We start from the raw sequence: 21,688 nt of genomic DNA, 5'->3' as shown, positions 1-21,688 counted from the left end.
TGCCACTGTTCTAGAAACGCAAAGCTCTTTACAGTGTAAGTGGGAAACACCACCCTAATCCCACTTAGCCTACATACTCTTGAAATAAGTGCACCCATTTCAAGTCCCATCTTCTTCAACTTCATTAAGAAACATTCCATTGTTAGTTAGTACTTCAACATTAATGAACTGAAATGATCTGTCTTTGAACATACTGCCTTCTAGTTCATTCCAGCAGCATATTTCTCTTTGGCTTTTGTTTGTCTTTCCAATGGTGGCATTCATTCATCTTTGTGCCCACAACTTGGGAACACCATGGAATTGAAAACTTTTACTCACCCAACTGAGTTTTTTTTTCCTGTCTAAGGTTATGCATCTGTTGTAGATCAAGAGTGTGACATATTACTATTAGAATGAAAGGGTTGTAGGGAAACAAACAACTTTGCTCTATCAAATAGAATAACTCTGTGCTTGGAATGGAATCCCTTAGCTAGCTAATTTTAGATGAGAGTAGCAAAAGTTAGCTATTATCTCAAAAAGTAAAGACAACTCATCCTTTTGCGCCAAACTTTTGTCCTTTTTCAATGTTAGGAACTTTAGTGACGTTGCCAATTCTTGTTCCCAAATGTATTTAGTTACTTGGTCCTCAAACGAACTCGAGAGATGCAGTGCCTTCAGAAAGAATTCACACCCCTTTACTTTTTACACATGTTGTTGTGTTACAGCCTGAATTAAACATTTATTACATTTAGATATTTGGTCACTGGCCTACACATACGACCCCATAATGTCAAAGTGGAATTATGTTTAATAAATGTTTTACAAATTCATTTAAAGTTGAAATGTCTAGAGTCAATAAGTGTTCAACCCCTTTGTTATGGCAAGCCTAAATAAGTTCAGGAGTAAACATTTGCTAAACAAGTCACATAATAAGTTGCACAGACTCACTCTGTGTGTAATAATAGAGTTTAACATGATTTTTTTAATGACTACCTCATCTCTGTACCCCACATATACAATTATCTGTAAGGTCCCTCAGACGAGCAATGAATTTAAAACACATTCCATTGTCTTGCAAAGGGCAGCTATTGGTAGATGGGTAAAAAATAAATAAAAAAGCAGACATTGAATATCTCTTTGAGCATAGTGAAGTTATTCATTACACTTTCGATACAACCACATCAATACAACCAGCCACTACAAAGACACAGGCTTCCTTCCTAACTCAGTTGCCCAGAGAGAAAGGAAACTGCTCAGGAATATACTACAATGAGGCCAATGGTGACCTTCCAGACTTTAATGGCTGTGATAGAAGACAACTGAGGATGGATCAACAACAAATCAACCAAATATACACTGGAGTTGCTTACCAAGAAGATGTTTCTTAGTGGGTGAGATACAAAAAATCTATTGCAAGACTTTAAAATAGTTGTCTAGCAATGACCAACAATCAATTTGAAGGCTTGAAGAATAATGGACAAACGTTGCACAATCCAGGTGTGCACAGCTCTTAGAGACTTACCCAGAAAGACACAGCTTTAATCGCTGCCAAAGGTGCTTCTAGAAAGTTTTGACTCAGGGGTGTGAATACTTAGGTAAATTAGATATTTCTCTATTACATTTGTATTAAATTTGCAAACATTTCTAAAAACAAGCTTTCACTTTTCATTATGTGGTATTGTGTGTAGATGGGTGAGAGAATAAAACGATTTCATCCATTTGGAATACAAGCTGTAACACATGTGGAATAAGTAATGGGGTATGAATACTTTCTGAAGGCACTGTTTAGATGGGTAAACTGACAACTTCACGAAAAGAATATGCACGCTTCAATGGGGCAGAAGACCGGTGTGTTGTGATTCTGAATGGCCAGATAGCTACCAACAATGACAAGAAACTGCCATGTGGGGAATGGTAACTCGTTTAATCTTGTCCTTGATACCATGTCGTGTTTTGGCGGATTTCATGTTAAGGGCTCCTTTTCCACATTTATTTGTGTCATCACACTCCCTCAACTGATTGGTCGAGTAGGCGGGCCTTCTGACTTTGTGACTGTGGTAACTAGTGACGACCTGAGGTGTCTCACTTCATCTTCTGTCTCTGGTATCGCTCTAGCGTCGATCACAATGGGCTTGTTCGACATTGCTGACTGATCTACAAATAACCTTGCACCATAAATAACTACTCATCATTTGTAGATCAGTCAGTCACAATTTACCGATGATACATTACGGTTTTGATGGTCTCGAACACGGCATCTGAGCTAATATGGTCAAATTACCGCGAAAGTAGCAGAAACACACATTTTTGCTGTATCGTCACTCTGCACTGATGCAGTGCCTTAGACCGCTGCGCCACTCAGGAGCCCCAACAACATGGATGTATTTTATATCGTTATGTTTGAAACTTACCTGAGAATTCATTTGTATCGTTTTATTACAGGTATAACAATTGTAGTATGACATTTTCATATATTAGTCTCAATAGATCACATTAAGAACAAAAATCAAGAAACATGATCTGTTATGTATGATATGTGAAGGGTATTTCCATCTTAAACTTCAGTTCAGTGCCAAAAATAGATTACAACAGTTTCTTCATACTGTAGCTAGTCATCTTCAATTACAGATAGCAGATTCAAACCAGATTCAAGCAGAGTTATCTACTGTATGCGAGTTGTGCTCAATTTCATTTGATCATCAAACCAGGTGGATACAATATTTATTTAAATCATAATCTTCACTCTTATTTTCTTCAATAGAGATTATTTTTCAGGGGAGATGGCTGTGGTACTGTACATATTTTTACTCAAATAATACAAACATTAGCACCAAAACAATGCTATAAATGTGCAGTCTTGCTTTCCAGTTCTCCTTTCGTCCTCTTGCCCTGTGTGTAATATACATTAGAAGTCACTAGGTGGAGCCCATGGACAAAAAACAAATCCCGCTCATGCAGCTGTGTAAAATGAAACTAAATCAAAAACAAACAAGCACTAGTAATATGAGATGAAAAATAACTATTTCTCATGCATCGTCTTGACATTTGGCTCCTCTTGTACATACAGATAAACCACAATGAAGGTTCCCACCCTCTGCTCCTCTCTTTCACATAACACAGTGGTATAGTTCACTCCAGCTCCCAAGCCAACTCTTCCACAGTAGTTTCAGTGAGCAAGCAACCCGCCCAGTGCTTCTTTGGGTCCTGACAGACAATTGTATGGTGCTTGCAGCTTACAGAGGAGATTGTCCATGGTTTGGGTGTTGTTGGCCTATAGTGGTTTTCTGTCCACAGCGCTGTCTCAGTCTTTGACCAGCCGGTAAATATGGTGCTGGGCTCCATGCTCACTAGTAGACACCTCAAAGACATAGGCTATACACAGCAGCGTCTCCAGTGTGTCCCTGTTGATCACAACCTGCAGAGAGACAGACCCACATGCACAGTCCTTTTACGCCACTAGCTATAATACTACTACACACATTTCTCAAAAATATACATTTTTAAGCAAGACAAATGAGTTTATTATTTTGCATACAGGTCTGTCTCATCTCTCACTGACAGAGTGGTACAAGCAATTACACAAAAGCAAACTGTCAAAATGCATGAGCTCCTTTTGAGAACAATACTTTCACCATATCATTGTCCTATCCCTGAAAGAATCACTTGTTGCATAATCCATAGCATTGATACGTGTGTGTGTGTGCAGCTCATGTTTAATATGGGCTAAATCAGCCCTTTGAGAACCTAATAACATGTTGCGATGTGGTCTGCTGTGTGGGTTCAATATGGTCAGTGTCTGGACTGCAGTTGCCAATGGAATGGACAGTGACTTTGAACCCTTATATCGATGACCACATTGTTTCTATGGTGGTACTCTCCTTGCTCCCGTTTCCCATTCCTTGCTCTCAACCTCTTCTGCTTCTGTATTGAAAGCTCTTCAAGCAGGTGGTTGACAAGTGAACAGTTGTCTGCTACAATATTTGAAATGATAGATGGTAATTGTGTGTGTGCTCCTTTACCTGTAGGATGGTGAAGTTCTCCAGTACACTGTTCATCATGTACTTCTCTGGCAGGTGTTTGAGCTTGTGTATGAAGTTGATCATGTATTCACACAATGGGGACCGGTGGATCCTGAACACATAGCGCCCATTCTCAAACCGCGCATACTCCGTCTGGGGACACACACATACACGTATCCAATATATGATATACTGTATGTTCCATATACCAGGACATGGTCCTAGAGATCACATTGAAAATACATTAGTCTTCATAGATGAAATTAAAAGGTATGTCATATGTACCTGATAGATAACACTAATTTTAAACTGGGTGGTTCGAGCCCAGAATGCTGATTGGCTGACAGCCGTGGTATATCAGACCGTATACCACGGGTATGACAAAACATTTATTTTTAATGCTCTAATGACGTTGGTAACCAGTTTATAATAGCAATAAGGCACCTCGGGTGTTTGTGGTATATGGCCAATACACCACAGCTAAGGGCTGTATCCAGGCACTGTGTTGCGTCGTGCTTAAGAACAACCCTTAGCCGTGGTATATTGGCCATATACCACAAACACCCGAGATACCTTATTGCTTAAATATAGCCTATAGATAATAGCTACCATAATCACTGTTGAATGTCATTACATTATAGTAGATGGCTGGCCTGGCTTCCCCTCATATCCGTGTGAATATGTGTTTGAGTGTTGTACAACGCATCTCTGTAGGGATAACAGTGATGCTGTGGTGGACAGGCAACACAGAGCAATAGTGTTCTGTCCCAAATGGCATCCAATTACTTAGTGTGCACTACTTTTGACCAGGGCCTATAGGCCTCTGGTCAAAAGTAGTGCACTAAACAGGGAATAGGGTGCCATTTGGGACACGCACGGTGAGTCAGGGTGAGGAGTGTACGTGTTGTCTTGTGATGGTCTGTTCTGGACCACAGAGTAGTGAATAGTGAGTTGAATCATTATTCCTTCTCAGAGGGAGAGGGATAATAATCACAGTCATTGACCTCAAATGTTGACCGCCTATCAGTTCAACTGTCAATGATTCAAATCCCCTTATATTTTAGTACCAGGTCAAATACTTACCTGGTTAAATAAGTCTACCAGCATACTAGAACCTGTGTTCTATCAGCAGTCAAGAGTCAGCGAAGTGTGGAGCGATAACAGGTCTAAAACATCTATTTTTTTATGCCAATCCTGGACTCAAAGCTCTACATAATCCATTTCTGTTAATGTATCTACATCTATGGTATGTATTTCTAAGTACTTTTTAGTCTCTACTGAGTAATCCTTCTGGTGTCTCTCTCACCTCTACTTTCTCCACCACCTGCTTTCCGAAGGAGCAGACCTTGGTGGAGGAGGTGATGATCATGTTCTCCGAGCTCTCGTACTGACTGGACACGCCGTAGAAGAAACCTCTGTCTTCCTGCAGGTTGGCACTCAGATCAGCCTGCACAGAGAGAGGAACCGCACAGTCAACAACAACAGATCAGCCTGCACGAGAGAGAGAGAGGAACCGCACAGTCAACAATAACAGATCAGCCTGCACGAGAGAGAGAGGAACCGCACAGTCAACAACAACCCCCCCCCCCCCCTATCTTTTATTGAACAGATAGGACAGTACAGGAAAGATAGGATGTCCACACAGGCCACACACACAACCTGTCAGTCTTAGCAAGAGGATAAGGCATTGTTCGAACAACCTGCAACCTGCCAGTCTAAGATGAGACATTTTTAGTTCTGGACAGTTCAATCAAAAACCTCAACAGAAATCTACTTCAGTTGTTATACATCAAGCTCTCTTTCAGTAATGTCCGGTTCTTCTAATTTAATAGACATTGTTTCAAGGAAACGTGTGTGTGTGTGTGTGTCTGTTGGCTTTCTGAAAACGTGTTACCCAAAATGTGTGACGGCTCAACAAAGCCTGCGGCTAACGCTCTGCAAAGCCAAGCAGCATCTATTGGCCTGGCCTGTGTTGACTTAATTTAGGCTGCCAAGCCAGCCTCTGCATTCCCAAGATGCTGTGTCTAGCTGTGGCGTTAGTGCCAGACGGGACCCTCTCTTCGTCAGGTGCATCCAACCTCATGTCTGTCTAAGGCAGAATCTGCCCCTAGTCACTGATACTGGGTCAGATATATTTGTATCCCTCCTAATGGTTAAGGGAATGATGGGGGTGATGGTAATCTGATCCTATATAATATTTTACATCGAGACGAGGCGTCATCTCTGTCATGGTAGGAGTACAGACAGAGGGCTTTACCTTTTCCCCTCTCAGGCCCTTGTCTCCTAATGGGCCATTAATACAGCGCTCAGCCTCTCTTCATCGCCCCGCTCCTCGTCTTCATCCCTCGCTCCTGTGATTCTCTCATTTGTCTTCATCCCCGGGACTCAGTGACCCTCCCCGAACTTGCGCTCCCCACTTCCCTAACGGCCTGCGAGGGAATTCATCCAATTATAATCAACAGCCCTCAATTGGCTGATTAGATCAGCCAGGCCAGGCTCCTGTGTAACAATTTACAAGGGCCAGCTCAAATCGGATTCTCCGGGCACTTCAAAGGCGCGAGACAATCCGTTAGGACAGGGCCACGGGCGCTGTGGGGAGAAGGCAGGGCCGGCCGGGGAGCTGGAAATTCAATCTAGAATGCCATAGCTTTGGAGACGGGCCAGCAGCCTGTCACCGTCGCCATGACAACTAGCCAGAGCCTCAGGACGCCCCCAAGTCATGCCCGGGTGGCTGGCTGGCCGCCTCGATGGAACTGGGTTTTCTTTCTCACTTTATGAAGGAGGAAGAAGGAAACGAGGTATAAGTCACCTCAGATAAGGTTGCTGTATTTTTATTTCTTTTTTGCACTCAATGTTGGTTGATTGTTTGTCTGTGTGTGTTTTGTCATGGGTGTCATGAAAGTTGGAGAGCCCCCTCAGGAAAATCAGACCCACTATAATAAGATATGTTGAAGTGATGCATCTGGCACTAGCAGCAGTCATATGGGCTTGTTTCTCCAGTCAGTCTGGGATCGCTGCATACAGTGCCTTCAGAAAGTATTCATAACCCTTGACTTTCCACATTTTGCTGCTACAGCCTGAATTTAAACTGGATTAAATAGATTTCTCTGTCACCCACCTACACACACACACACACAAATACCCCATAACGACAAAGTAAAAACATGTTTTTAGAAATTTCTGCAAATGTATTGAACATGAAATACAGGAAGCTCTCATTTACATAAGTATTCACACCCCTGAGTCAATACATGTTAGAATCACCTTTGGCAGCGATTACAGCTGTGAGTCTTTCTGGGTAAAGAATTATTCAAGCTCTGTCAAGTTGGTTATTGATCATTGCTAGACAGACATTTTCAAGTCTTGCCATTGATTTCCATGCCAATTTAAGGCAAAACTGTAACTAGACCACTCAGGAACATTCAATGTTGTCTTGGTAAGCTACTCCAGTGTATTTGTGGTCTTGTCTTTTAGGTTATTGTCCTGCAGAAAGGTGAATTTGTCTGTTGGAAAGCAGACGGAACAAGGATTTTGCCTGTGCTTAGCGCTATTCCGTTTCTTTTTATCCTAAAAATAACTCCCTAGTCCTTGCCGATGACAAGCATACCCATAACATAATGCAGTCACCACCATGCTTGAAAATGTGAAGAGTGGTACTCAGTGATGTGTTATGTAGTATTTTCCCCAAACACAACACTTTGTATTCAGGACAAAAAGTTCATTTCTTTGCCACATTTTTTGCAGTATTACTTTAGCGCCTTATTGAAAACAGGATGCATGTTTTGGAATATTTTTATTCAGTACATGATTCCTTCCTTTCGCTCTGTCAATTAGGTTAGTATTCTCGAGTAACTACAATGTTGATCCATCCTCAGTTTTCTCCTATCAAAGCCATTAAACTGTTTTAAAGTCGCCATTGGCCTTATGGTGAAATCCCAGAGTGTCTTTCCTTCCTCTCTGGCAACCAAGTTAAGGATGCCTGTATCTTTGTAGTGACTGGGTGTATTGATACACCATCCAAAGTGTAACTAATAACTTCACCATGCACAAATGGATATTCAATGTCTGCTTTTTTATTTTTTACCCATCTACCAATAGGTGCCCTTCTTTGCGAGGCATTGGAAAACCTTGTTGGTCTTTGTGGTTGAATCTGTGTTTGAAATTCACTGCTCGACTGAGGAACATTTCTGATAATTGTATGTGTGGGGTGCAGAATACTTATTGACTCTAGTCATCTCAGCTTTTCATTTGTAATTAATTTACAAGACTTTGACATGAGGTATTGTGTGTAGGCCAGTGACACAAAATCTAAATTTAATCCATTTTAAATTCAGGCTGTAACAACAAAATTAGGAAAAAAAATGAAGTAAAGGGGTGTGAATACTTTCTGAAGGTACTGTATGTCATGGGTGCTGGAGTCTATCAGAGCTCTGACATGAAGTAAGCGGGTGTCCTATTGATGAATGGCTTGTTGGACACAATGGGTTTCTGTCACTCACTAATGTCTTTTATCTCTCTACAATAAATAACTGCACAAAAGAGCATGTGAGGGTGACTAACACATCATGTACAAGCCAACTAGGGGAGAGATCATAATGGAATATAGAGTTGGGATGTAAAGGTGTGACTGGAAACATGATAATCAAGCTCTGAAAATCTCCATTCTGCAGAATAGAGCCTGCATAAGTTGTTTCTGAAGTAAGTTATCTACATGGCAAAGAAGTGGTCAGAGGAGATGGACACAGTGGACTCTGTTCTCTCTCATGTCCTTTTCTAACTACCCCTGCATCCCAGCGCCTCGTAATACAACACACTTTTCTCCCTTACACTCACTCTCTCTCTCTCTCTCTCTTTCCCTCTCTCTCTCTCTCTCTCTGAGGGACCTATAAATAAGTGGATCTGTGTGGGGTGGGTTCAGCCTAATAGCGAGGGGACAGGTGCCCAGGCTCAGATTTCCCCAGTGAAAGAGAAGCCCTGCCACTCTCGCACCAAAGGCTGCGGTCACACACGCTACAATGTGCCCTCTACCCACTGTACCCATGGGCAGAAAACAGCCAGGTCTTAATCAATGACTTCATTTGCTTCAAACATAAATCGTTACTAAATTCCTTTAGCTCCAGTGCTAAAGTTATCCCAACACCAAACACATTTAGGTCATTAACAACTGAGGAGTGCTACAAAAACCTTTACCTTACAAAAATACTCTCCCAGTTCCCCTTTTGTGCTGCGACTGATTCTTTGTTTCAAGTCCCTTTCCATGATTCTATTCAGAAAGCAGAGACTCACCCACACACACTACAATGTGCTCACTAACACACACCTCGGATTTGATTCTGCTTGGACTCACCCAGAACTTGACGAGAAAGAAAGTGTCTGGCTGCCCTTTCTCAAACAGCTCCTTCAGCCCTCCCTTCTTCTCAGGAAACTTATCATATATCTGCCGGATGTCCACTGCCTCCAGGTAAGGGTCACTGAAGGTGGGGTTGGACTGACCGATGTGCACAAACAGGTGCTTGTTAAACTGGAAAACACAGAGAGAGAGAGAGAGATGTTTATTACTCTCAGAGCACCGATTCAGTTCATGGTCAAGATGCAGTCATGGTGTGAGGAAGTTCACGTTACAGCTTTAAGGAAAGGGTTGGATGAAAAGGAAGAGATATTGTTTTTCTTTATGTCTCAAACTTTTACATTGATGAGCACTGAAAGTGTCCCTATCAACTAAGTGAGATGAATATGAATGTGGAGGCTTATTAGGCAGGGCGAGTAGCTACTAAATTACTACTCACGGTCTCTGGGTCCTGAGGCTGCTCCAGGAAGGCGGAGAACTCCAGCATGCGGAGCTTGGAGCTGGCGATACTCCGCCCCTGCCACGGGGGGGCGCCCGGTGACATGGACAGGCCTGCCATGCTCTCATAGCCTGAAGAAGAGGAGGGGGGTGCAGAGTAACAGAACATACAATAGGTTTGAAAAATGTTGCATACAGTCAGTTTCTCTGAGCTTTTTTGGAGCTCTTCATCACTTGCAGACCATGACAACGTCTGTCAACACATGGGGACATGAAGGGAAGCTGAGAACCCACCTGTTATGGGGGGTGGGCCGGACGTCTGCATGACGTAACTCTGCTGGGAAAAGGGCTTAATGCTGGAGAGACAAGACAGGCAGTAGACACATTACACTCTGACCCTCCTGACCCCTCGAGCACACACACACACCCTTAAACACACTGGGGGCTCGGGTTCATTAACGAAAGTGCCATTTAAATAAACTTGTTAAGATGTCACTCTGTCACATTCAGTTTTGACAGATTGTGATTTCTATTTATTCAGTGGTAGTAGGCCTATGCCTTTTTACTGACAGTAAGACAGGCTCGCACGCACGCATAGGGGATCATGACATTTTGTCAGCTGGTTATGGTCATGAAAATGACTGCAGGTCTCACGGTAATTGACCTTTAATTAATATAAACATGTTTAGCATCTCCAGGCCTCCACACATACAAGCCTCTGATGGGCCTTTGGAACATCTACAGTTTAATAATATACACCACCACAACAAATCCATTATTTATTTTAGGCAGGTTTAAAGAAACATTATGATATGAAGGAAATGTATTTCAGAAGAACAGTTGGCCTACTGTATGTAATCTGGCTATTCTCCATGATATAGGCTAGTTCATTTAGCTGACAAGATATGCTTAAGTCCCTTGCCATTACTTTACATGTTATAGTAAGAAGTATATATTTGAACTTAGCTGAAAAGAAAAATATTTTTCCAAGGCTGAATAAAATATAAATCATATTTTTCCCATTCCAGAGCGCATATGAAGTGGTTATGTTGAGCGGAAAAGCGACCATTTGAAAGGTCATGTACGCTAGATTTTGAGTTATTTGGCAACTTTAGTGAAATGATACAAACCTTAGAATGTCTTAGAAGTCAAAACATTTATGTGCTGCATGATGCGGCTCTAGGATATTGATTACTGGAAAAAGTAGCAGTTGGGATCCTTCTCTTTTTAGTGGCAACCATCAAAACTCTTCTTTCACAAGGGATTGCATATAGAAATTCCTGGGCTTATGTCACATCTACTCCTGCTCCTCCCCTCGGCGCTCGACGTCGCCGGTCTACTAACCTCCGGTCCTGGCAACCCATCATTACGCACACATGCGCCTCATCATTAGTCGCACCTGGACTTCATCACTTCCCTGATCACTCCTCCTTTATCTAGCACTCCGTTGTTGTCACCCATCAGGCAGTATTGTTTCATGTCAAGATGCTACGGTTGTTTGTTGTGGCACTATGTGCGTTCATATAAAACTCACCGGCTTCCTGATTCACTGCGTCTTCGTTACACCTTATAAGAATGCCTATTTCACTCCACGCATCAAACACTTTTTGAGGGCTTGCAACCATTTGCTGCATGACAGCTGATATTCTGCCCAATTTGGCCAAACTCTGTATGCCATGGGTTCTCCAACCCTGTTCCTGTAGTTACCCAGTACTTAGTTTGGGGAACAAAGTGAAATCTGTTTGGAAACATTAGTAACCACGTTTTCACAACAAAACATATTTAATGAAACAGTTGACACCCTCTCTCTGCGCGCTTGAGAAAGGAATGAAGAAGATGGAAACGCACAGTGGTGAGACTTTCTACCTGAAGGTAATGTCAGCCATTTTGAAAATAAAAATAATTAGGATTTTCAAAATCAAATAAAAACTCACAAATTTTAGGCTAACTCTGTAAGTCGCACTGCATAATCCATTAATCAACAGCATCGCCTAGGCCTATACGTTCTCTCCCAGACTATACAGAACGTTTGGAGTATAGCATAAGGTAACCAGTACATCCAGTATGCACAATAATACAGTTCACACTCAAAGGCCATTACTAGAATTGTTTACATTTTGAAGTATAGGCTAGACCAATTATGTACCAAATACATCTTAAATCTTTTTTGTTTGTTATATATATATATATTCCTGCTGTGGGTAATATGCAGTAATTCTGTTTTTTTATTTATTTTTTTTACATATTTTGGCCTATGCATAAGCTGTCCATTTCATTGGGTTTGGCTTTGAAACAACATCCACAACAACCATGTTTTCCACTGTTTCAAACTGTTGTTGAACTTCTTTCTTCAAATTGATCGATCACAGTAAGGTGAGTTTTAAAAGCACATACTGTTTTGATGTGTTTGATGTGATTTTGCATTGATGTCGTGGTTAGAGGGACAATAGAGCGCTGGGTACCAGGCCATTAGTGACCTGATGGTCGTTAGCGAGTTGGATAGTACCAACGCATGTCCAGAGTGCATAAGATGGATAGTACCAACGTATGTCCAGAGTGCATAAGATGGATAGTACCAACGCATGTCCAGAGTGCATAAGATGGATAGTACCAACGTATGTCCAGAGTGCATAAGATGGATAGTACCAACGCATGTCCAGAGTGCATAAGATGGATAGTACCAACGCATGTCCAGAGTGCATAAGATGGATAGTACCAACGCATGTCCAGAGTGCATAAGAGGAGATTACCGTGGTTTACCAGTCATGACTCATGACTGCCGGTATTGCAGAAATATGGTCGCCGCAACAGCCCTACACACACACACACACACACACACACACACACACACACACACACACACACACACACACACACACACACACACACACACACAGGGTTATAACTTACTCTTCAGGACCGCCATGCCAAAACTGGAAAAAAGAAAACATGGAAACATATTTTATTACATACACTCTACATGACACCACCTCTCCTTCTACTGTATATGTATCCCCCAGTGTTGCTCAAGGACAGGGTGTGTCTGTCTCTGTCTGTCTGCGCACACTACTCACGCCACCGGCAGTGGGGTACGGCGGCCTGGACAGCCCCTGCAGAGCCATCTTGTTCTGGAAGGCAGTGGCGGAGATGGTGGCCATACTCTGGAGGGCCTTGTCTTTGGCAGCCTGGTCCTGCAGACACACACAGCAAAGCCCAGGGGTCAGACACGCTCTCCATTATAGTCAGCACCCTGTGGGAATACTAGCCTCGTTATGTTGTTTGTTGGGTGGGAAATGAGGGGGGAAAGCCAGGTTGATCATAGAGGCTGGGCTGGGAGGATGGGTGATATTGCAGTCAAGATCCCTGTGGGTTGAGAGTAAGGTTCATTGCCTTGGCAGAGGCCGGGGGGTGTTGACAAGTGGCCTATGCCTCTGCTAGAGGTCACAGTGGGAGCTGGGTCGAGCATGTTGGAGGGCTAGCTCTATGCTAATAATAATGATCAAGCTAGTTTGTGGCTAAATGCTAACAATAAACAGGTGACATGGTGGCTACCAGAAACAGCAGTCATTCCTGTCTGTGGTATAGTGTTATTGTTCTGTTGTGCGTGTCTCCATCATGCCGACTTGAGCAGTTTCCAACTCATCGAGGACTACCAACACTCTCAGTCACTTAATGCTAGGCCACACGGCACAATCTTGTTCCCAGAACCAGCTGACACCAGGGCATAGCTGAAATATGGGGAGTACATTTGGTAGTGTTCTCAGTTACAAGAAAGATGTATTTAAAAAGGCCTGTCAGAGGATGCCTTGTGACCAATGCTGGGCCCTGCCAGCTGTGGCCCAGTGGCCACCGTCCAAGGTGACGGAGAGCTGTGTTGTCTTGTGTGTGTGTTTACGTGCATGTCGGCTGTGAGAAATGTAAACTAAAAGTGCTGGGGACGGGAGGTGTTTGGAAAGCTTTCACCCACCAAACAGGAACACTTTTATTGAGATACTTACCAAATGAAATGCCTGGAAGGAACAATACAAAAATTAATTTCTCTCCTGACAAATGCAATTGTTCATATCGTGCACAGCAAGCCTCAGGCCAGGGATGCTGGAGCGTATCCACATTTACTGTGGTCATTTGTAGACATGCATCATAGGACTAAGCATTCCATATAACACCCACATGAATTAAGGGGGTGCTATTAAATACAACCCATTCTCTGTTTGTCATTGTTTTGTCTCTCCATATTGTTTGTACTGAGATTTAGGAATGGGAACCATTAGTAATTCCATATCGAATTCATGGATATCAAGGCCATGGTATATTGAGTACTTTTTTTCATGGAATCAAACCTAGAGAAGAGAATAAAATAACATGAAGTCCATAGGAAGCCTTCCTGATGATCTGAGCTCTGTGGCTTTAGAACAACACCATGGCTACAGCCAAGCAGCACCACAGCCTCCCCACAACACAACTTCACACTTTAAAACAGGCTTTTTCAACCTTTTCTTGCCCAGGAAAAACGGTGACCCAGGGACCCCCATCATATGTTAGCAAATAAAAAATGTCTTATCAGGTGAATGGCAAGGAGAGGTAATCAACATCTTAAAATGAATGGATTTGATCATTTTGTATTATTATTTTGACCTCCCACATCCATATAATTGGAAGAGGAAGTGTAAACTCTAACATATAGCCTAGTAGCTAGAAAGGTAACGCCAAACACATTTTCACTAAGAACAGCTGTTTAGCTGGTTAAATGAAGGTTAGCCGTGTGTTGGCAAAACATTAATCAAGTCAAGAAAGCTGAGTAGCAGCCAGCGGCACTTGCCGTACTGGTAGCGGGTGCTTTTTCAAAGCCCATGTCAGATACTCCAGTGAGTATAATTGAATCAAGTCAAATTTTATTTGTTACATGCGCCGAATACAACAAGTGTAGACCTTACAGTGAAATGCTTACTTACAAGCCCTTAACCAACAATGCAGTTCAGAAAAAAAGTTAAAGTATTTACTAAAATAAACTGAAGTAAAAAATAAATAAAAGAAAAAGAGAAAAAAAAAGACATTTAAAAATAACAATTAAGGAGCAACAATAAAAGAACAGTAGCGAGGCTATACACAGGGGGTACCGGTACAGAGTCAATGTGCAGGGGAACCGATTAATTGAGGTAATATGTACATGTAGGTAGAGGTAAAGTGACTATGCACAGATGATAAACAGAGTAGCAGCAGCGTAAAAATGGGTGTGGGGTGGGGACAATGCAAATAGTCCGGGTAGCCAATTGATTAGATGTTCAGGAGTCTAATGGCTTGGGGGTAGAAGCTGTTAAGAAGCCTTTTGGACCTAGACTTGGCGCCAATGAGTGTAATTTGCTCAATATTTGGATTGAGAAATAAAGTTGTCATCATTAGAAGATATTCTCCTCTTTTCTACTGTAGATATGTCATCCAAAATTCCTTTATTCTCTTGTTGCTAGCAATATTCTGTTGTTGCTAGTGATATATTTTTATACAAATATTTTTGCGGACCCCCTGCAGTACCTCAGTGGACTCTTAGGGGGGAGGCAGACCCCAGGTTGAATACCCCTACCTTAAAAACATCAGCCACCTGCACGCTACTCCAAATGATCTGCATAGCTAGTGCTGTAGCAGTCATACAATTGGAATGGGTAGAATGGTAGACATTGACATTCCCATTGAAAGCAAGGTCCCTACTGTAACACTATGGTATGTGGCATGGCAGACATTGGAGAGGAGGTTTAGAATGTGGATGACTTGTGTTCTAAAAGGTCGAATTGCTCCGTTATATCGGTGGATCCATGTAAATCTTCCGGAATTTAGAACCTGTTTGATTCGTTTTTCTACCCATTCCATTGCTATGGTACTAGCCCTTCGAGCCAACCCACAATGCAGTGCACAGGTTCAAGATTCAAAAAGGGGGGAGACTCACGTAGCGTACCTTCAGCTTCACCTGGATCTCCCGGGCCTTCCGTCGCGCTAGCACCTGGATGTGACTGGACACCTAGAGGAGAGAGAGAGAGAGAGAGAGAGAGAGAACGAGAGAGCGAGGGATAGAGAGAGATTAGGTCTGATCAGGTCTATGCCAGATGTGCTGTACAGGGTTCAGCCAACTATCCTCTATGTTGGTGCCAAATGTACAACAAACAATAATATTCCTTTTCTCATTCTATGATGTCATTGTCTTGAGACTTTTGGGACCAATATGGCACTTATTAAGAATGCCAAACTGAATCGTTCATGGCCCTGGCCACTGCTAGACCAGCAGGTGTCCCCCTTCCCCTCTCACTCTACCCTTCCTCAACCCATTGTCAACTCCAACCCCTCTCTGTCTTTCCCCCCCATCACATCTTCACATAATGGGAAACAGATGGACCCCCTCTCCCTCTCTATCTATGTAATGCAACATCAGTCAGTGCCAATATGTCAGTCAGTCACTCCATATCAAATCGAGAGCTTGGGACAACAAGGTTCTCTGCATTTTTGTCAAAATGTTATTGACATAGCCTTCTTCAGTTCAATGTTCTTTGCCTATATAGTACTCTAACTACCCCCAATTCAAGTTAGGTTCAAAAGAATATCAGATAAAACTAGCTGACACCATTCAAACCAATGAGGGTTTGGAACTGTAAAGCCAATTATCTCAGAATCATCTTTTTGCAGATAGAACCTTCTAGTCCCAAGCTCTCGAAATCCCATGTCCCAGATAGGGTCCAAATCTCTGCCCCATCCAGCCCTCTACAGTGTCCTCTCTGCCGTAAGGATCCTGTATTCCTCTGCTTTTTGCTCTCCTAATGAGGCTGGGCTACATGCTAGGTGAAGTGGTGAAGAAACACACTGTCGTCTGATCCTATAGCATCTGTGCATTGGGCCCCGGCCCTCTAAATCCCCCAAGAGAGGCCCATTCCAGCATGAGAATGGGGTTGGGACTCGGGAATGTGTAGGAGTGACAGCAGCATCATTTCCTGCTGTCATGGCTTTCCCCTAGCCCTCTCTGGGTTTTTTTCCAGCTCCTGATTGGAGACAGCTTGGACAGACACGGAGTGAGTGGGTTGTTTAAGGGGTGCACATGGTTTGGGAGAAAGGGCAGGAAACATATATGGGAAAAGTGGAGTGATGTTACGAAACCCACCTGCTTTCTTGTCCGCGTCTTCCCTGTGCGTAGCTTGATGTACCGTGCTATCAGCTCGTTTCGTCCTGAAAGAGCCAGCACATTGACATTTTAGTTTTGACATGAAAAAAATTATTTGCATTAAGAAAATGTAAAGTTATTCAATATATAATGAGATATTTGTGGATTTGTTTACATGCAAAGTTTGATTTAGTTTATTAGTTCATAGTGATATGTCCAACAGTGTAAATCGTTGTTGAATGTATGTAAATGCAACAGGCTTTGCATGGTGTCAGTAGGAGGATAGGTCAGCTAGGGGATGATGAGGTACTGCTAACTTATCATCAGCATGCTGGATGTGGTTGGCTAGGAAAATCAGCTGCAGAGGTGGGAGGGGTGTCTGAGTCTGTGCTAATGTGTCCTGTATGTGTTTGTATTGGTGTAAGTGTGTGTGTGTAGATGTGTTATCAGTAAAAGTGTATTTGTGTAAACGCAAGTGTGTGGGTGTGTATGTGCAAGTACGTGTGTGTGTGTGTGTGTGTGTGTGTGTGTGTGTGTGTGTGTGTGTGTGTGTGTGTGCTTGCTTGCCCTGGTCTGTGTACCCTGTGGGGCTGGTGCTGCTAAAAGACAGGTCACATTGGCTGAGCAGGTGAAGGGGTATAGCAGCCATGCGATCCCAGGCCGGGCTCAGAGGAGACACCACAGTCACAGAGAGTGACGAAGGAGGCCTGGCCTGGAGAGGCCACTCGGCAGCTGGTCTGTGTGTGTCAATGTTTATAGAATACGCCTGCAGTAAATCTTAGGCTTGTTCCTCCATAAAGGCTTTGGTTACAGGGCAAAGGACTTGGTTCAATGGTCATGTGGCCTCTCACCTCTTTCCCTGGCCCTGTACACAAATGCACACACACGTACAGTACCAGTCAAAAGTTTGGACACACCTTCTCATTCAAGGGTTTTTATTTTTATTATTTTCTACATTGTAGAAAAGTACCGAAGACATCGAAACTATGAAATAACACATATGGAATCATGTAGTAACCAAAAAAGTGTTAAACAAATCAAAATATATTTTAGATTCTTCAAAGTAGCCACCCTTTGCCTTGATGACAGCTTTGCACACTCTTGGCATTCTCTCAACCAGCTTGAGATAGTTTGGGATGAGTTGGACCGCAAAGTGAAGGAAAAGCAGTAAACAAGTGCTCAGCATATGTGGGATCTCCATCAAGACTGTTGGAAAAGCATTCCAGGTGAAGCTGGTTGAGAGAAAGCCAAGAGTGTGCAAAGCTGTCAAAGGCAAAGTGTGTCTACTTTGAAGAATCTAAAATATATTTTGTTTAACACTTTTTTGGTTACTACATTATTCCATGTTATTTTATAGTTTTGATGTCTTCACCATTATTGTACAATGTAGAAAATAGTACAAATAAAGAAAAACCCTTGAATGAGTAGGTGTACAAACTTTTGACTGGTACTATATGAACACACAAACACACACACTCAGCGTGCCTCCCAGCTGTAGAAGAGTCGAGTTTGCACCACCTCTTAAACACTGTAATTTGTCCCTGTCACACCACATCTCCATGTGAATTAACACAGAGATCAGTCACGCAACGCAACGTGGAACAACCAGCATAATATTTTCCTCACATAGTGATGCTTGGGTCAGAAAACCCGACCCTACCCCGTCTGACCAATCAGAATGCCCGGTTAAGTTGAGGAAGGAGCCCAGAAACACTGGCAGGCAATACAAGTGATCAGATTCAGCTTGCACTCCAAAGGGCACCCTATTACCAGAGCCCTGGTGAAAAGTAATGCACTATATAGAGAATAGAGTGCCATTTGTGACGCAACCTCCGAATGGAATGCAAAACATAGTTTCTCCAGCTTTCTTCTGAGCCTCGCTGCTGGGGATAAGGTTCTAGCAGACGGTGTTTGTTCCGACATACAGTAACTTTCCACTAATCAATCTCTAACAGTGTTAAAGTTTAATAGGGGACTAGTCCACTGCAGGCAAATTTACGACTTATGAAAGTGGCAGCTGTAAGCATTAGAGGGCGTTGCAGTGAATTTGGCGGTGATGGTTTACTGTGAAGTGGCGACATGTTCACAAAAGAGTTTAAATTAAGGAGGGTAGTTGTAACCTCTTTATGCACACACACACACACACACACACACACACACACACACACACACACACACACACACACACACAGCTGTAGGGCTCCCTTTGTGTCATGCTTTTATGGACTTAAACCTTTCTCTCAGTCTCCTTATGTCTCCACACACAGCCCAGTCACGGCACTCATTCACTCTGAATCTTATTTTCATTTCCGGGCTGAAACTGCTCAAGCGTTCAGTGTTTATCAGAAGGTGCACTCGCTCGCCAATTGTTTGAGCACCTCAAAGCACATTTCTTTAATCCCTTTCGATGAAAAAAAAAAGTGTTCCACATTTCTTGTGCACTTTGCAGTTGCTGACTGAAAGCAGGCAAATACTTTTTGTGAGGTCACTGTGAAGACTTGGGGAGGTCACTGTGAAGACTTGGGGAGGTCACTGTGAAGACTTGGGGAGGTCTCTGAGGTGACTTGGGGAGGTCTCTGAGGTGACTAGAGTGGAATCCAGATTTTTGGCATTGTGCTTATAAAATAATTTGAGCCAAGATTCGGCATTATGTTCACATACTGTCACACAGTCTCTACACACATGACATCCTCCCAGTCCACTCAGCCCATTCAAAAATAGCATCCTGTATTTGTTACCATTAAACCTAGTCATTAACGAGTTGTTAAGAGGCTGGTGTTCATGTGTTTACATTGCATTGGGAAAGTATTCGGACCCCTTGACTTTTTCCACATTTTGTTACGTTACAGCCTTATTTTAAAATTGATGAAATTGTTTTTTTTTCTCCTCATCAATCTACACACAATACCCCATAACGACAAAGCAAAAACAGGTTATTAGAAATTTTTGAAAATACAAAACTGAAATATCAAATTCACATAAGTATTCAGACCCTTTACTCAGTACTTTGTTGAAGTACCTCTGGCTGGCAGTGATTAAAGTCTTGAGTCTTCTTGGGTATGACGCTACAAGCTTGGCACACCTGTATTTGGGGATTTTTCTCCCATTATTCTCTGCAGATCCTCTCAAGCTCTGTCAGGTTGGATGGGGAGCGTTGCTGCACAGCTATTTTCAGGTCTCTCCAGAGATGATTGATCGGGTTTAAGTCCGGGCTCTGGCTTGGACACTCAAGGACATTCAGAGACTTGTCCCGGAGCTTCTTGTGCATTGTCTTGGCTGTGTGCTTAGGGCCGTTGTCCTGTTGGAAGGTGAACCTTAGCCCCAGTCTGAGGTCCTGAGTGCTCTGGAGCAGGTTTTCATCAAAGATCTCTCGGTACTTTGCTCTGTTCATCTTTCCCTTGATCCTGACCAGTCTCCCAGTCCCTGACGCTGAAAAACTTCCCCATAGCATGATGCGCCACCACCATGCTTCACAGTAGGGATGGTGCCAGGTTTCCTCCAGATGTGACGCTTGGCATTCAGGCCAAAGTTCAAGCTTTGTTTCATCAGACCAGAGAATCTTGATTCTCATGGTTTGAGAGTCCTCTGGGTGCCTTTTGGCAAACTCGAAACGGGCTGTCATGTGTCTTTTACTGAGTAGTGGCTTCCGTCTGGCCACTACCATAAAGGCCTGATTGGTGGAGTGCTGCAGAGATGGTTGTCCTTTTGGAAGGTTCTCCCATCTCCACAGAGGAACACTGGAGCTCTGTCAGAGTGACCATCGGGTTCTTGGTCACCTCCCTGACCAAGTCCATTCTCCCCTGATTTCTCAGTTCTTCCATTTAAGAATGATGGAGACCACTGTGTTCTTGGGGACCTTCAATGCTGCAGAAATATTTTGGTACCCTTCCCCAGATCTGTGCTTCGACACAATCCTGGCTCTGAGCTCTACGGACAATTCTTTTGACCTCATGGCTTGGTTATTGCTATGACATGCACTGTCAACTGTGGGACCTTATATAGACAGGTGTGTGCCTTTCCAAATCATGTCCAATCAATTGAATTTACCACAGGTGGACTCCAATGAAGTTGTAAAAACATCTCAAGAACGATCAATGGAAACAGAATGCACTTGAGCTCAATTTCGAGTCTCATAACAAAGTGTCCGAATACTTATGTAAATAAGGTATTTCTGTTTTATATTTTTTATAAATGTGCAAAAATGTCTAAAACCCTGTTTTTGCTTTGTCATTATAGGGTATTGTGTGTAGATTTTTATTTAATTCATTTTAGAATACGGCTGTTACGTAACAAAATGTGGAAAAAGTCAAGGGGTCTGAATACTTTCCAAATGCACTATATATCAGATGTCCCTGCCACTCCCAGAAATGGACGGGTGGTATGATTTAAAAATTATCCAGACAGATCAGAGACACTGAGAAGTAGTCATTCAGTTGCACAATGATGAGGTCATCATTGTGTGATCGTGTGACTGTCAACTGAATGGGTGGTGTCTAGACTCCAGAGGGGGCGACGGCGCAGCAGACCCTGTCCTTGGCCAACTCAGTGGTTTAGGTCATGTAGGTCAGAGACTGGGATCAGGAAATAGGATCCAAGTTCTCCAGAGCAGAGCAGTGACCGACTCTGGGAACGCGACTGGTCTAGAGATCATCTGGGAGCGCCAAGAAACACCCTTGGTCCCTTCACCCTCACATCCTCAGGGAAAGGTCAGAGGGTTTAGCGGTGGGTGCAGGATGTGTCACATGAAGGTGCAGGTGCAACCCTCCC

The 21,688-nt window shown here is 43.0% G+C and overlaps 1 protein-coding gene across 1 annotated transcript in view; it reads right to left on the bottom strand.

The window, feature by feature from the left end:
- Nucleotides 1–2,397: 2,397 nt before the first annotated feature.
- The window catches only part of LOC106584453 (transcriptional enhancer factor TEF-3), a 35,568-nt gene continuing 16,277 nt past the window's right edge, over nt 2,398–21,688 (bottom strand). The window contains exons 3-13 of the mRNA XM_014169810.2: nt 16,922–16,986; nt 15,731–15,793; nt 13,782–13,793; nt 12,858–12,974; nt 12,694–12,716; nt 10,078–10,139; nt 9,785–9,915; nt 9,346–9,519; nt 5,305–5,445; nt 3,999–4,151; nt 2,398–3,394 (exon numbers count right to left, since the gene is read on the bottom strand). Coding sequence (XP_014025285.2) covers nt 3,281–3,394; nt 3,999–4,151; nt 5,305–5,445; nt 9,346–9,519; nt 9,785–9,915; nt 10,078–10,139; nt 12,694–12,716; nt 12,858–12,974; nt 13,782–13,793; nt 15,731–15,793; nt 16,922–16,986 — 1,055 coding nt within the window. The 3' untranslated portion in view covers nt 2,398–3,280. The remainder of the gene's footprint in view (nt 3,395–3,998; nt 4,152–5,304; nt 5,446–9,345; nt 9,520–9,784; nt 9,916–10,077; nt 10,140–12,693; nt 12,717–12,857; nt 12,975–13,781; nt 13,794–15,730; nt 15,794–16,921; nt 16,987–21,688) is intronic.

Source organism: Salmo salar, chromosome ssa23 (genome assembly GCF_905237065.1).
Source record: "Salmo salar chromosome ssa23, Ssal_v3.1, whole genome shotgun sequence".
Classification (NCBI taxonomy): Eukaryota; Metazoa; Chordata; class Actinopteri; order Salmoniformes; family Salmonidae; genus Salmo; species Salmo salar.
This window is presented reverse-complemented; position numbering and strand designations above follow the sequence as displayed.